Below are 15198 nucleotides of genomic sequence, written 5' to 3'. Positions count from 1 at the left end.
CCTTGTGGTTTCTGTGTTGTCTGTCCGACTATGTGTGTGTGTCTCTAACCTGTGTCCTGTTTCTCAAAAGACAGACATACTAAATCTTTCTCTCCCCGGCAACCGCTTGAACAGGGTTTCCTATTCTCCTACTTGCACCTTCCGTTTTAGCTCATATTACAAACAATTAATATTTTCCTTCATTGCTTACAACAGTTCACAACAGTTCACTAACTTATACAATCAATATATCTACAATTGCCACTTCAGCTTATTGTAAACTATTGTACGGACATGCTTGGAGTCTTCCACCGGTCAGATCAGAGGGCTAAAATCAACACAAGGATGAAATGACTGATTGTGAAGTCCTTTAAGTCTGGAGCTCACATGACATAAACAGCGTTCACCCAGAGGACGAGAACATGTGCAGATAGTGTCCCCTTGTACCACCTGTCTCCTCTCCTGGCCACAGGTCCCCATGATGTGTGGAGTGGTTGACAAATGTCAGGTAGATGTAGCGTGTCCATGATTGTGTCATCATGGAGCAAAAAAAAAAGGGTTCATGTAAGTAGAGCAGGTAATGCGCTAAAGCATGACTGTTTTATCTTACAAAAATCCCCAAGTATTGAAAATGTTTTTTGGCTCTGTGGCAAACGCCACACTCAGCACATTCACACTCACCTGTAGCCTGTAAACAAATAATCCAAAGTTTGAAGGTTATCACCACCTACTGAAAAGAATGAAAACCCCATTGCCTAGTAGCTACCGGAGATGGACACTGGCTTGCTTAGTGGATATATAGTACACAAGACAGACATTCTCTCTGGAATGACTGCATGAATCTACATTGTAAGCTTGCAGAGGCCTTTAGGTTTGCGCCAAACAACGTATCAGACCATATAAACATTTTCCACTTGGTCTCCCACATGCCTTCTGGCAATCTCTAACCAAGATTTGATTTTAGTTATTTTCTTTTAGCCACACACCCATAAAGATCTCTTTTGTGATGCACCAGGGCTTATTAAAGTTGTGTGCAGAGTGTCGCCTAGCTCACCCTGGGAAACTCCTTTACAGTTGACATACACCTATTCATGGTCTCCCTGACTAGTGCATTTCTCACCTGAACAATCAGATTTTCAGGATGCCTTGTTCCAAACCGATTTACGGTTGTACCATATTCTCTCCATTTCCTAATAATGGACTTGTGCTCAGAGGGGATATTCAGTCCCTTAACAGAAATCTTATATGCTTCCCCTCATTGGGGCATGTGAATGATGGTATTCCGGATTTGCTTTAAATGTTTCTTTGTCTTCATGAAATGGTCTGAATACTTAACAAAATAATTGTATTTTGGGGTAAGAATTGTACTAACCAAATCTGTGACCTCCCAGACACAGGTGTATTTAACCTGAAATCATGTGAAACACTTTGATTGCCTAAAACCACGCAGGACAGCTCATTCAGATGTTTCATAGCACAAGGTGGGGACTAATTACGCAATAAAAAAAATCTGATTCATATTTTTAAATAATACTGAACATATTTAAATTTTCACTTTGATATTATGAAATAATTTTGTGTTAATGAGTGATTTCACACTAAGACCTGGGAATGTCCAAGGGCGTGTGAGCACGTTTAAAACTTGTGGTGACTTTGCCGCTGATTTGCGGAGCGTGACGTGCCCAACAATTTCCCGTTTGAGTCCGCCTCTGCTCTTAGTCAGCTGAGGAAGCGACTGAAATACAGTATAGGTCTCTTTTGTAATTACGTTTTTCTTGTAATGTTATTACGATTTTATTTTAGTCGGTCAGTCCACAATATCTACGTTTAAGTTGGATTATTATTATTTTGTTTTCAAGGTAAGTGACGGTAACTCTCTGCTTGTCGTTGAGGGAATAGTCTAGATTTATATCGGACTTCTGCGGCATTAGCAGTGGGCGTAGGCTGCACTCAAATCGAAACTAAAAACTTCCTCGGGTTTTATTGTAGTACAGCGGGATTTATTCTTCTAGATGCTAACTCGTCGTATTGAAATGAACCAGATGTGCGCTCAATATTACTTAGCGTGCTCATCCCAGTTATATTCTTCATCTCAGTGTAACAGTTATTGTTTTATAAAGGATATTCTCTTTTTCACAGCTGTTAAGACACGCTCTTGATTAGCCTGCTATCACATTCTCATCAACGAAGATTGATACAAATACACACCTTTTACTTATTTGCATTTTAGGTATTTTATTTACAATCTTGAATCGGTCCTACAAAAATCCTGCCAAAAATAAAAGGTGTGCATTTTTGTCCACCCCCACCTAATTGACTATACACAACCTGTATAAATTCACAGAACAGAAAACAATTAATATTTTTCAGTTCATTCAGGTTTGCAGAACGTACAGCTTCGGGGTTAGTTAAACATATAATTTTCATACTGCTTAAATTATTGAGAAAGCATACACACATTTTCAGTTGATACAAGTCAACCAGATTTGATTTGCATTTGCTCAAAGGAATTGTGTAATATACTAAGCCACACCTACAGTATGCGTTGCCCTTTCACGTGAACTCTTGAGTAACCACCCAGCACTGTTTTTTTTATGACAGAAACTTGGTTATTGAGCTCATACATTTTCAATAATTTCAATTCCTAGACAGTTATTAAAAATGTTCAACATTTACATTTTAAAGAGTGATTTGAATGGGAATTAACTGTTCTGTTCTAACCCACACCTGTTCTTTCTACCAACTTTTTATAGGTATTGTTCTTTCAAAGATGGCGTATGTGAGAAGAGTAATTTGAAAAGAATGGCAGTCTTAAAAGGGAAATGGAAAGAAAAAAACATTTTTATTGTTTCCACTCTGCTCCTGATGGTAAGAGACTTTAACAAGAACAAATGCACACCACTTCCTGTCCCCCACCAATAGCATCTACCATAATGCCCCATTGAGTCTTACCCTGTAGATCCAATCAACCCCATTAATACTCAGGTGGACTTCTTATTTCACATTCAAGAATTGTCGCCATTTCATTCTGTATTAATTAGTCAGCCTGTCATTTAAGGAATAGGTCATTTAAAGAACTTAAAAGTTGGCTCAATCCACCAATATTTTCAGGTATTACCCATATTTAATATTTGATGTGGATGTTTTGTTCTAACTACCATGCACTATGTTGCAGTGCTGGTCAGTAGGCCTCTCCGCACCGCCACCTTCCAATAGAACACATAGCCAGTGCCAGGAGGGAAGTCACTACCTTAGTAAAGAAGGGTTATGTTGTGGAAAGTGTCACCAAGGTTGGTATCCACTGTATTGTGTATTCACACTACATTCCTTCCACTGGGTTTATGGATCCCCGGCTAACTTGCCTCTAAACAAAACCATGTTTTTCAAAATGTGATCTTCAGTGTGTTGCTATCATTGGCAGTGCTATAACTGTATACCGTTATGATGTATACTGTATCTTTATTTGTTGCCAGGTTTTCTTTATTCCCTCTGCTGCTGCTGCTGTGGTGTTTTTTGATGGAATTGAGCATTCTGAAAAGCAGCTTGTCTTTTTCAGGGTTCAGGTTGGTGAAGGACTGCAGTGTAGACAATGGCAATGCAGAGTGTAAACCTTGTAGTTCTGGAACTTACAGGGAGAGTAGCAACGCCTTCCGGAACTGCGATAGTTGTAGAAAATGTGTTGGTACTGTAAAGTTCTTACCCATATTGGCAATTATTTACATGGCTAGACTCAATGGCATGGTGTATAACAATGACTGTCTTCTCCTTGGCTCCGGTATTCTGTAGAAAATGAGGAGGTGGTGTCTCTGTGCAACAGAAGCAGGAACCAAGTGTGTCGCTGCCAAACAGGCTTCTACCTGAGAAAAATAGACTCCGAAACGCGGGAGTGCACCAGCTGTGAGACGTGTGGCTCTGGAGAGAGGGTAACGCAGGAATGTGAGTTTGTGTCTGCTAGTGTGGTTCATCAACAAGAGGTCATGGAACGTGTCGATCAGCCCCAAATGTGTTTGAAGTTCCAAGCTTAAAACGAACATCTCGTTTTGGTGCACCCTCCCAGTCCCCTTGCTCTGAAGAGTCTTTTCAGCTTGCCTCTCGTGCCCCGGCTAGGATTACTGTTTAAGACCACCCCCCAAGAAAAAGTATCAATGAAGAAACCGTTGCTCACTAAATAGATCATAAATGCTTTTCTCAAGTTAGTCAACATGCGTTTGTATGATCCTCACAAGTTCTGTAACAATAATCAAAGGTCCGATGAGTCAAAACTAGAAGAACATCTGGCTGCCATGGACCCGGTTATGTTCCACGTTAAGGACTTTATACCAGTGGTCACAGATGGTAATGGTACTGTCACTCCTTAGGGAGGTCTTGCTATATCAGGACTTTGAAGCTTTGTCTGCTTTGATGGAAATTGGAATTCTGCTCTGTACGAGAGTATTGTATAGTAGAATGTCAGGCCATAATAGAACAAGTTAGCTGATTGGCTCGACTTTTCAATGCACAAATGATTGACATAATCCTAAATGCCTCAGACAAAAAAGCACCAATATTAAAGTCATGAAAGTACGCAATAAAAAAAATCTGGAACTGCCGGAAATCCTTTTTCAGCTGATCTGAGAAGCTGCAGTATGGGGGCTTAGCATTGCACTGATGTAGTCAGGCTTTCCAGTTGTCCTGACTGATGCTTGGAGGGATTGTGGTGTATTGCCTATATGTAGAGTTTATTGGCCATGTAATACAACCCTTTGTGCCTTTATTGCTTAATTATAAAACTGACAAATCAAACTGAATCAGTAAAATGTTTATAAAGTTATTTTTACAACCCTGTTTCCATAAATGTGAGGATGTTGTGTAAAATGTAAATAATAACAGATTGCAATGATGTACCAATCATTTAAACCGTATTTTCAATAGAAACTAGTACAAAGACAACATATCAAATGTTGAAACTGAGGCATTTTATTGTTTCTTGAAAGAAATATGCCCACTTGGAATTTTATGCCAGCAACACATTTCAAAAAAGTTGGGACAGAGGCAACAAAAGACTGGAAAAGTTGTGTAATGCTAAAAAACTAAACCTGGTGGAATATCACACAATTATTTCAATTGCCAACAAGTAAATAACATGTTTGGGTATTAAAAGATCACTCCAGAGAGGATGGGTCTGTCAGAATTGAGGATGGGGAGGGGTTCACCACTCTGTGAAAGACTATGCAGGCAAATAGTGCTCCAATTTATGATTTCTCAACTCTGAGAATTTAAGAATTCTTCATTCTTTTAAGGCCCCATTAATGCTGAAAAATATATACAGGTTTGGAGCAACAAATGCTGCCATCCAGACAATGTCTTTTTCAGGTAAGGTCTTGCTTACTTTAGCAAGACAATGCCAAACCACATTCTGCACATATAACAACAGCATGGCTCCATAGTAAAATAGTCTGGGTGCTAAATTGGCCTGCCTACAGTCCAGACCTCTCTCCATTTGAAAATATTTGATGCATGAAAAATAGGACAAAGGAGACACCGAACTGTTGAGCAGCTGAAATTCAATATCAAGCAAAAATGGGAATACTTTTCACATTCAAAATTACCGCATTTGGTCTCCTCAGTTCCCAGACGCTTACAGAGTGTTGTTAGAAGAGGTGATGCCACACAGTGGTAAACATGCCCCTGTCCCAACTTTTTTTGAAACGTGTTGCTGGCACCAAACAAAAAATGGGAATGCCTTTTTCCAAACACTAACATTTCTGTTTCAATATATAGTATGTTGTCATTGTACGGTTTTCAATTAAATACAGAGATCAGTTAATTGCAAGTCATAGCATTGTGTTTTTATTTGCATTTTATGTAGCATCACAAATTTTTTGGAAATGGGGTTGTGCATAGTAGTTGTCATAAAGGACTTACACAGACACCCAGTCCCAAAGAGCAATAAGATGTTGAAGCACACGGACTATGAAAGTCAATTAAGTCCCTAGAAAGGCAGGAACCTGCCAGTTGAATATACACGCTACTCAGAATATACATGTCTGTCTCATTTTTAAATCGCTTAATTGGTCAAGCACCCGTGTGTTTGGTTGTTGCCTTGTGGTGAATACTGTTCTGTTGTTGACAGGTACTCCAGAGAGCAACACAGTGTGTGAATGTTCGATCTTTCACTACCGTGACCAAATGAACAAAAGGACCTGTCTTTCATGCAAAAAGTGAGTACTGGTTTGTGAGCGACCTGGTGATGTATCGCTCTTTTGTCTGTTAAGGCGCTTTTTGTTGTTTTGTTTTTTTTGGCTTGTAAACGGGAAGTTGAATGGAAACTGACATTGTGCAACCAACTTGTTTTCCAAGTGGGAGTTAAAATAGCAGAAGTGTTTTGCTATGTCGCCAATTTTGTGGTCACACCAATCTGAGTCCTAGAGAGCTATAGTTTTTTGTGATGTATTTTACAACTAATTGAAAATAGTTTGCATGTGTAGGTTTTAGTTCCATCCCAACACAAATCTAATTTAATGTAATCTACAGGTTACAGGCTCTCTTTCTTAAATGTTTCTGTTTTTTGAGGGTTTGTTCTCAGAACCTCTCAACAGAACTAATGTCATCTTCACATTCTGGCCACTTCCTCCTTCATGTAATTTCCTGTGTTCCATTTCCTTCCTTCCAGTTGTACGTCTACTGACTGCAGACAGGAGTGTCACCAAGAACTAGCAACTCCCAGTACCGTAGGAGTTTGTAAGTGTTTGATCATTTGTGGTCTAGCCTGAAAACTTGGACACATTTATTGAGATTGAGACTAAATTTATAGTCACAAAACATAATTTAAAAAAAGATTGGTCTAGGGTGCTCCACTGCCTCAATGGCACATTCAGCATGGATTCAGATCTTGACAGCTGCTCCTCTCTCTTTCCCCACTGTGCCTATACTTAATGCATATCATTTGCAGAATATACGGTGTGTGGGTAAATAGGTGTGTCCAGATGTTTGACCGGTAATGTGTATGTACACTAATGAGCCAAAACATGACCAATCATAGGTAAAGTGAATAACACTGATTGTCTCCTAAAAAAGGGCACATGTCTAGGTCTGGGTAGGTTAAACTTTTAAGTGAACGATCAGTTCTTGTAGTCACTGTATTGAAACAGGAGAAATGGGTAGGTGTAAAGACCTGATAGCTGGCTTGAAACATTGTCATTTTAGGGGCAAGGCCATTTGGCGTTGGGTGTCACAAAAATATTTAGGGCACAAAGTCCATTTAGTGAAAGAAGAGGATTTTGCATTTACATATAAACAACTTTAATTTCTGATAAGAAAAAAAACATGCATGACATAAAAACATACATTATTCCCAGCGAATGTCTCTTCTTACTGACTGACTGACTGACCACCCCTTGTTAAATAGTGTAGTGGTTAGAGACACGGACCTGCAAACAATATGTACCACGTTCAAATCTCGTCCCAGTCTAATCAAATTATGCATTAGGATTTGTTCAATGTCATTCATGAATGAAAGAAAAACGATTCCATTTCATGCCACAAAATCGCACCCTGCTGCATTTGGGCTGCCTGGCTGTTGACTGGTCAGAGTGCCCATAATGCCCCCATCACAACGCTGGAAGCACCTACAGTGGGCACATGAGTGTGGGAACTGGACCATGGAGCGGTGGAAGAAAGTCGTCTGGTCTGTTTTGTTACATCGTATGCAGCCGCGGACGTTTGCACTGTATACCTGGGGAAGCGATAGCGCCAGGATGTACTGTGGGAAGATGATAAGCTGGTTGAGTGTGATGGTCTGGGCAATGATCTTCTGGGAAACCCTGGGTCTGGGCATTCATGTGGACGTCAGTTTGACACGTGCCACCTGCCTGAACGTTGTGGCCGACCAGGTACACCCCTCCAGGGCAACGGTATTCCCTGAACGTTGTGGCCTCTTTCAGCAGGATAATGCACCCTGACACACTACACACTGTTCGGAAATGGTTTGAGGAACATGAAGGTTTCCAGGTGTTTCCCTGGCCTGTGAATTTCTCCGATCTCAGTCCAATTGAGCATCTGTGGGATGTGCTGGACCAACAAGTCCGATCCACGGTGGCTCCACCTCACAACTTACAGGATTTGAGGGATCTGCTGCTAATGTCCTTGTCAGATACCACAGGGCACATTCAGGGGTCCTGTAGAGTCCATGCCTTGGTGGATTGGCGCTGTTTTGGTGGCACGCAGAGGACCAGTAAAATTAGGCAGGTGGTCATAATGTTTATGTTCTTCAGTGTACAGTTCTCAAAAAAGTAGAATAGTATGGGAATTTTTTCGTAATTCAAATCAAAAAGTGACACCCTCATGTATTCTAGATTCAGTACACAATGAAACATTTGAAGCCTTTTTTTGTCTTCATGATTACTGCTTACAGTTCATGGAAAACAAAAATCCAGTATCTCAAAATATTAGAATAACAAATTTACAATACAGAAATGTCAACCCGAGAAGAGCTCTAATCAGCTAATTAACGCCCTGAGCCTTCAATCTCTGTGTGGTTCACAGTATCAATCAATCAATAAATTGTATTTATAAAGCCCTTTTTACAACAGCAGTTGTCACACAGTGCTCTTACAGAGACACCCGGCCTTAAACCCCAAGGAGCAAACAACAGTAGGTTAGGAAAAACTCCCTAAGAAGGCTGAATTTTAGGAAGAAACCTAGAGAGGACCCAGGCTCAGAGGGGTGACCAGTCCTCTTCTGGCCTTGCCGGGTGAGATATTAAAAGTCCAATTGGAATAATTAATACATTTATCTGGGATAAATCCAGAGCCTATTTAAAATTAGACTAGGTCAGAAGTATGACCAGATGGACAAGGACAGGGACAGCAACGGGCGCCCCAAACCAGGTACTCCGCAGGTGTGGACCAGGACCTCATGTCCTCCTAAAGTTTAAAACAGGAGAAGACTTGGAAAATTCAGAAAATGCATTCATCATATCAACAACGATTTACAATGGAGAAGGAGAACTTTGTGGTGAAGGAGAACTGACCCAATCCCCCAGCACAATAGTATAGCAGCGTAAGACCTAGGAACTGAGACAGGGGTGTCCGGCGACACTGTGGCCCTACCCGGGGGAGGCCCCGGACAGGGCCCAACAGGCAGGAAATCAATCCACCCACATTGCCAGGCATCAACCAAAGGGACACCCACCAACCGCAACCCCCCTGAATGAGGGCCGAGTATTGCCAGCAGAGTACGGCCCAATTGCACAAGTGCGCAACACAGTACCCAAACCACAATCATGGGGAAGACTTCTGACTTGACAGTTGTCCAGAAGACACTGACTGACACCCTCCATGAGGAGGGTGACCCACAGATGGTCATTGCTGGAAGGGCTGGCTGTTCAAAGTGCTGTATCAAAGCATATTCATGGAATGTTGACAGGAAGTGACAAGTGTGGTAAGAAAAGGTGCAAAAGCAACAGGGATGACCACATCCTTGTGGATAGTCAAGCAAAGCAGATATGTTCCGGATACTTGGGGGAGATTCACAAGGAGTGGACTGACGCTGGAGTCAATGTATCAAGGAAATGGGCTACAAGTGTTGCATTCCTAGTGTCAAGCCACTCCTGAACCAGAGACAACATCAGATTTCTTACTTGGCGAAGGAACTGGTCCATTGCTCAGTAGTCCGATGTTCTTTCTTCAGATGAAAGTATATATTGCATTTCATTTAGCAGTCAAGGTCCCAAAGTCTGAGCCAAAATGACTGGTAACTGGTTTGCTGTCCATAGTATTACTGTGCATGATTGGCCAGCCAACTCGCCTGACTTGAACCCTGTAGCGAATCATTGGGGTATTTTCAACAGGTAAATTAGATATACCAGACCCAATGCTACGCTGATGCAGTAATTTGTGCAAAAGGCACAAATTGAGTGCATAAAGTAACAGACTTAGGAAAACTTTGCAGGTGTTTTTTTTATATTTTTTTGCCCCCTAATATATATTTTTTACAATACTTTGTCGATGTGCCTTCACCAGCTAACACCCCTGGATTCTCACATTCTTCCTTGTAGATCTTCTCAAGCTCTGCTAATTGTGGCATACTTGTTTTTGAATAAAGTAGTTTTTACAGAGCTTTTTCCTCAATTTCTGTGTTCTGTGTATATGTTTAGACTTGGTTAGTGATCTCTGCAAATACGTGTTTGGTGACCACTGGCTTAAAAGTATTGGATCTACACTCTCTTTTTGTTGCGCATTTCCAAAAGAGCAGCATGTCTAGATCCTAATTTTCTGCATTTCTTCTCCACTGTCCAGCCCAACCATCAAACACTTCCACGACAGTCTTACTTCTCGTGTTTGGCTGTGGGTTTGTGTTTCTACTGGTCGTGGTGATGATCTTGGCCTGCGTAGTGTTCTGGAGAGTGAAGGGTTTGAGCTCCTTCCCCTCTGATGAGGTGATCTCTCAGGGCACCAAGTCCACTCAGGTGAGACCATAAACGCCTGACCTCTTATTTCTGACTGGATGAACCCCAATCTGATTAACCCTTTAAAGCAGGGATAGGAAACACTGGTCATGGTTTGTATTAGACTTTCCTGGAAGCCTAGTTATGTTGGATTTAGGCATTGACTGAGGTGGATTTCACTTACCGTTACAATGCATTTGACTTCCGGTCAACTGCAGCAGGTGCTTCTCTTGATGTTTTCCTTTGTCTATGACTGTAGAAGCTCATCCAAGGGCAGCATGGGAATGTGTTCATCCCAACTGACCTTTCATCTGCCTCGGTGTGTGAGAGGGAGCTACTTAGCAAGCTACCCGACTGTGTCCCCAAGGAGATCAAAAGTAAGTGTCTGTATGTCTGTGGTTGTCAAAATTGATTGAAAGTTTGAAGAAATCCCTCAAATATTGACTCAATAATAGCACATCAACCATTGCATAATGAGACAGTCAGATATCAAGAGAGCAATCATCTGTGGCCACCACCTGCAAAAACTATTCCCTTTTTGGGGGGTGTCTTGCTGTTGTGTCTCCAGAGCACCTGTTGTCACTTTCATTTGCACAAAAACAGGAGACATTGATTCACAATCGCTTATGCTTCCTAACCGGGCAGATTGATATACCTGAAGTTGAATTGACTTGGTGTTGTACTGTAATGATTATGTGTAACCCTTAATGTTTTTATCCAGCCCATTCCTTAAAGTACTGCTGGAAATAAGTGGTGTAACTGTCCCCTTAAAATTTCCTATTCAAAATATATTATTCATGATTGATATAATTTAGAATTTTAAACAAAACAGGCCTGTGAAGAATCCAACTAGACTGAATTAGTTTAGGGGGCTCTATTTTAGGCTGGTGTTATGGTGTCCCTTCTGTAATACACACCTTTGTTGGCAATTTAAACCTGTTAAAGCAGGTACTGTTACGCAAGCATTGGTAATTGACCTGTTTTACCTCAACTCACTTGTTCTCAGATGGGAGGGGTGGAAATATTTGAGGTGTGTCCTTAAAAATATTTTCCAATGTTCTTTAAACTGAGTTTTAAATTGAACCCAAAAAGGTCCTAACGAAACCAAAGATGGTTTCAGCTGACAATAGAAATGGTTATCCTACGATGACAGCCAAGGAACATTTTGGAACGCTAAAAGTCTATCCATTATTTTAGATCCTCATGTGTAAAACCCCCTTGATGTATCAATGTCCATAATGGAATTAATAAAATCAACCTTCAAATTGATTTCCTGTTAAAACTATTTGATTTTCATCAGTTTTATGAGAACTAAACCTATTAGAATCATTCATTTTATGGTGAGAACATCCATGGGGCAAATGTGTTGCAACTTGTGGGGAAGTGTGAGTATGATCTGTATAAGCATAAATATTTGTGAGTAGTATATTAGCTCTGCCAACGATGCCTCCCTCCTCCCTGGACAGTTCTGGCCAATCTGCATTGACCGTGGATTCCCAACCACTCGTTAGTTAGCAGCGCAGTAAGGCTTGAACCTTTACTGTAAAATGGCAGCTGCTTGTGATAAGGGCATATTAATTTCTGAAAGAGCAAACCTTAAAAAAGAAAAATAATGATATGAGCCAGATAAGTAGATTTTCCCACCCTGTTTTATTTTGTGGCTGGTAAGTTAGTTTATATTATCATAAAAATCAAACATCAATACTTTTCTATGCCACAAACGGAAACACTCCCTGCAAGGGCCCTGCTTTTCACGTAGTTGCCGTGTCAGTAGGTGTAAATCTGATATTAAAGTTCAGGAGAAATGTTCATGCATTAGTAATTGTAATCATATTGTCTGTTTTGAAATCAGTCAGTGAAGGGGTCTTTCGTGCGTGCTTTGAAATGTAAAGGTTAAACATGATATTGTCTCCCCAGTTTTTTATGGTTTTCACTCGCTGACTCTCACACACATGCCCTCCCAACACCTGTGTGTTCTCTCTCTGCAGTCTCTGACTTTATCTATTCGGTGTTGGAGCAAGTCCCTCCACGTCGTGTGAAGGAGCTGGTGCGCTCTCTGGGTGTGAGTGACAGAGTGATCGAGTTAGCCGAAAACGACTACCTCCGCGACACTAAGGAAGCCCAGTACCAGATGCTGAAATTCTGGGCTTGTGGTGGGTCACAGGGACGGGGGGGGCTGCTAACGCTCCACTTGCTGCATGACCTTCTGGTTAAGCTGAGAAACATGGAGCTAGGAGGGGCTGCAGAGGAGCTGGAGACCATTTATGGTGATTACTCTGGAGACAAATGACTTCTCTGACAGACAGGAAGCAAGACTATTCATCAAGGTGCCGATTTCGCCGTAGAAATACACAGCTTTGTTATAAGCCATTTCCTATGCATTTCTCAGTAGTGTTTATAGGGTTGTCAATACATTCATCTATAGAACTGCTTGATGTGTCTAACTGTTTGGAGAGAAATCGTTCCTGCACGTCAGGCTTCTCATTGTAAAAGGTTTTGCTTACTTGTCAAGGCTCCCTACAAACGTAATACATTTCTGCCTAACTATTTGTTTTTTGGGATCCTGAGTAAGGATACTTGGCTAAAGGCTCTATGCCAAATGTGATAACGGCAGTAAGATACAGTAATGTCAACTGAATTTGCGGCATAATGCCACAAAAAGATTGTTTGCAGTGGGAGGAGAATTCAGTGAGCAGAACCTTTTAATTGGTGAGCAGAAGTAATCTATGTCAGTAGGTAGATGTTTTGATCCCATCTAGAAAATCGCAGATTGAAATGGGGGGGGGGAGGTTTATCGCTCAAAATATTAATGCAAGTTTATAATAATACTTTTCTGATGATTATTGTACTTTCAAAGTAGTGAAAAAACAGATTTTTAAGATAATTGCAAAATAATGTTAACTAGATTTCCCTTAATTTATTGATAGACTGAGATGAAGAGGAGAGTTTCACAATGTCTGTCACTGGATATTTTATGCTGTTAGTAACTTTAAATTGAATGTTAAATACATCCATTAAGATGAGTGTAAATTAACAACAGAATTTTTTTTTTTATTACAATCCAAATTGATGGCATTAACTCTTTAGGGAGAATTCTTTAAGCATTCAAGCTACAGACACAAAACAAACTTTCTCAAGTTCATGCTATCCTAACTTTCAAATCTTAAACTTGTATCAGTAATAGTCATATAGATGTGCTTCCACTTTTAGAATTTGCTTCCCTTTAAGTTCATGTTCAGAATGTGCGTAGAACAGTGCATGCAATGTAAATAAAGTTCTGTCTGTGTGCTCAGGTCAGAATCAGGAACGAAATGTATAGCTAGGGTAATTAAGGGAAAAGATGAGGAAATGGGGGACGTGGAGAGGTAATTGTATGAAAAGACACAAACACCTTTTTAATAGATATCCACTTCTATTTTGCACATTTAACTGATGATGAATTGTATATATTATGTTAAAGAAGTTTTACACAGTGCCATGTGCAAAACAATACAACTTTTTTTGTGTCCCAGACCATTTAACAACTATGGGAACCACACTAACACTTAATTCAACGTTGTGCTATTATTTTTGTATTTAGAAGGAATACCAACAGGATACTCAAGCCGGTCACTAATGCTTTGAACTTCTCTATTTGTTTTGCATTAATCAACCAGAAACCTATCCAAAATATTTTAGCATTATATTGTTATGGTGTCTTTGTTTTTTAATAACATTAATAGTGTGTGGAATTATTGCTGAATTGTTTTTGAAAGACCTACTGAAATGTTGTAATTTACTACAGTCTTCATATAGTATTTTTTTATAGTGTTTTTATTTCACTAAATTGGTTAATGTATCCCTCTGTGATAGTTGCTATTCCACGTACAATGCCGAACTGGCAAAAGAAGCACATTGGTCCAGGATTTGTTGGGGCCCTAATTTTGTCCGTTCATCGATTTATGTTAGGGCACATCTAGACCAACCACACCCACTGGTTATCCCTGAGTCATTATCGCTCCCCCAAACCTATCAAGCTGGCATTATTCAGGATTAGTCAATGAGAGGACATGCCTCGCCATGCAACTGATGATGGTTCTCAGAAGACTAAACTGGTGATACGTGGATCCTTCCTCCGTGTATGAGACTGGATCATATTTTGTAGCACTTTTTGAATTTGACTACAGACACAAGATTTGTATTTTTATAATGTCTTATTTGTTTAATTGAGCAATGAACAAAGTATTTTTTATTTTTTTTTGCAGATCATTAGTTGTTTATATTTCTAGATCTTCAAATAAAACATGTATTGTAAAAATCACCAGGTGTAGTTTCTTAATTTATTATGACATAAGTGCTAGCTTGAATGGTATGTGGCTACATTGTGTGTTAAGGTTTGGTGTCTTAATTGCCTGTCTGACTGCAGTCTGTATGTGTATAAACTGGTATGTTGTACCTCTGCATTCCATAAAGTAGCATTGACTTCAGTTATCCTTCTGACGCTCCCTCCTTTACTTTTCCTCCTTTTAAAAAATGTTTCCTGATTCTCCGCAACATTCTCTATTCCCTTCCTCTCTCTTTGTTCAGTTTCATCAGTACTACCTGTCTGCCTGTCTGCTGATATGTCTGTCATTATACATCCACATTACTCAGTCAACAGCCCTTCTGTATCTCTGGTAAATAACCAGAACATTTGGTGCCTTGGCAGGTCTCTCTAGGCCCAGTCCTTATTCATGGTTTGGGCGTATGATCACATCCTGTAAATACCTGTTTACAGATCCATGCTCAACGTGATTGAAACAACACCGATATTT

General features: G+C 40.3%; 1 protein-coding gene across 1 annotated transcript; it reads left to right on the top strand.

Annotated features, from left to right (window-relative positions):
* The first annotated feature begins 1666 nt into the window (after positions 1–1666).
* Positions 1667–14705, top strand: tnfrsf1a (tumor necrosis factor receptor superfamily, member 1a). The gene is made up of 10 exons (XM_010884982.4): positions 1667–1838; positions 2733–2847; positions 3155–3269; positions 3536–3661; positions 3766–3915; positions 6092–6179; positions 6632–6699; positions 10257–10426; positions 10665–10782; positions 12394–14705. Exons 2-10 carry the CDS (start codon positions 2782–2784, stop codon positions 12693–12695), a joined length of 1203 nt encoding a protein of 400 aa, XP_010883284.1. The 5' UTR covers positions 1667–1838; positions 2733–2781; the 3' UTR covers positions 12696–14705.
* Positions 14706–15198: the final 493 nt, after the last annotated feature.

This window comes from Esox lucius, chromosome 20 (assembly GCF_011004845.1).
Source record: "Esox lucius isolate fEsoLuc1 chromosome 20, fEsoLuc1.pri, whole genome shotgun sequence".
NCBI lineage: Eukaryota > Metazoa > Chordata > Actinopteri > Esociformes > Esocidae > Esox > Esox lucius.
Note: the sequence above shows the minus strand (reverse complement) of the source record. Positions and strands in the feature narration are given on the sequence as shown.

Excerpts from the sequence above, each read along its gene's own strand:
- tnfrsf1a (XM_010884982.4), top strand. The coding sequence starts at position 2,782 with ATGGCAGTCTTAAAAGGGAAATGGAAAGAAAAAAACATTTTTATTGTT. Across the intron at positions 3,270-3,535 it reads TTGTGGAAAGTGTCACCAAG|GGTTCAGGTTGGTGAAGGAC; the intron begins GTTGGTATCCAC and ends TGTCTTTTTCAG. Across the intron at positions 3,916-6,091 it reads AGAGAGGGTAACGCAGGAAT|GTACTCCAGAGAGCAACACA; the intron begins GTGAGTTTGTGT and ends TGTTGTTGACAG.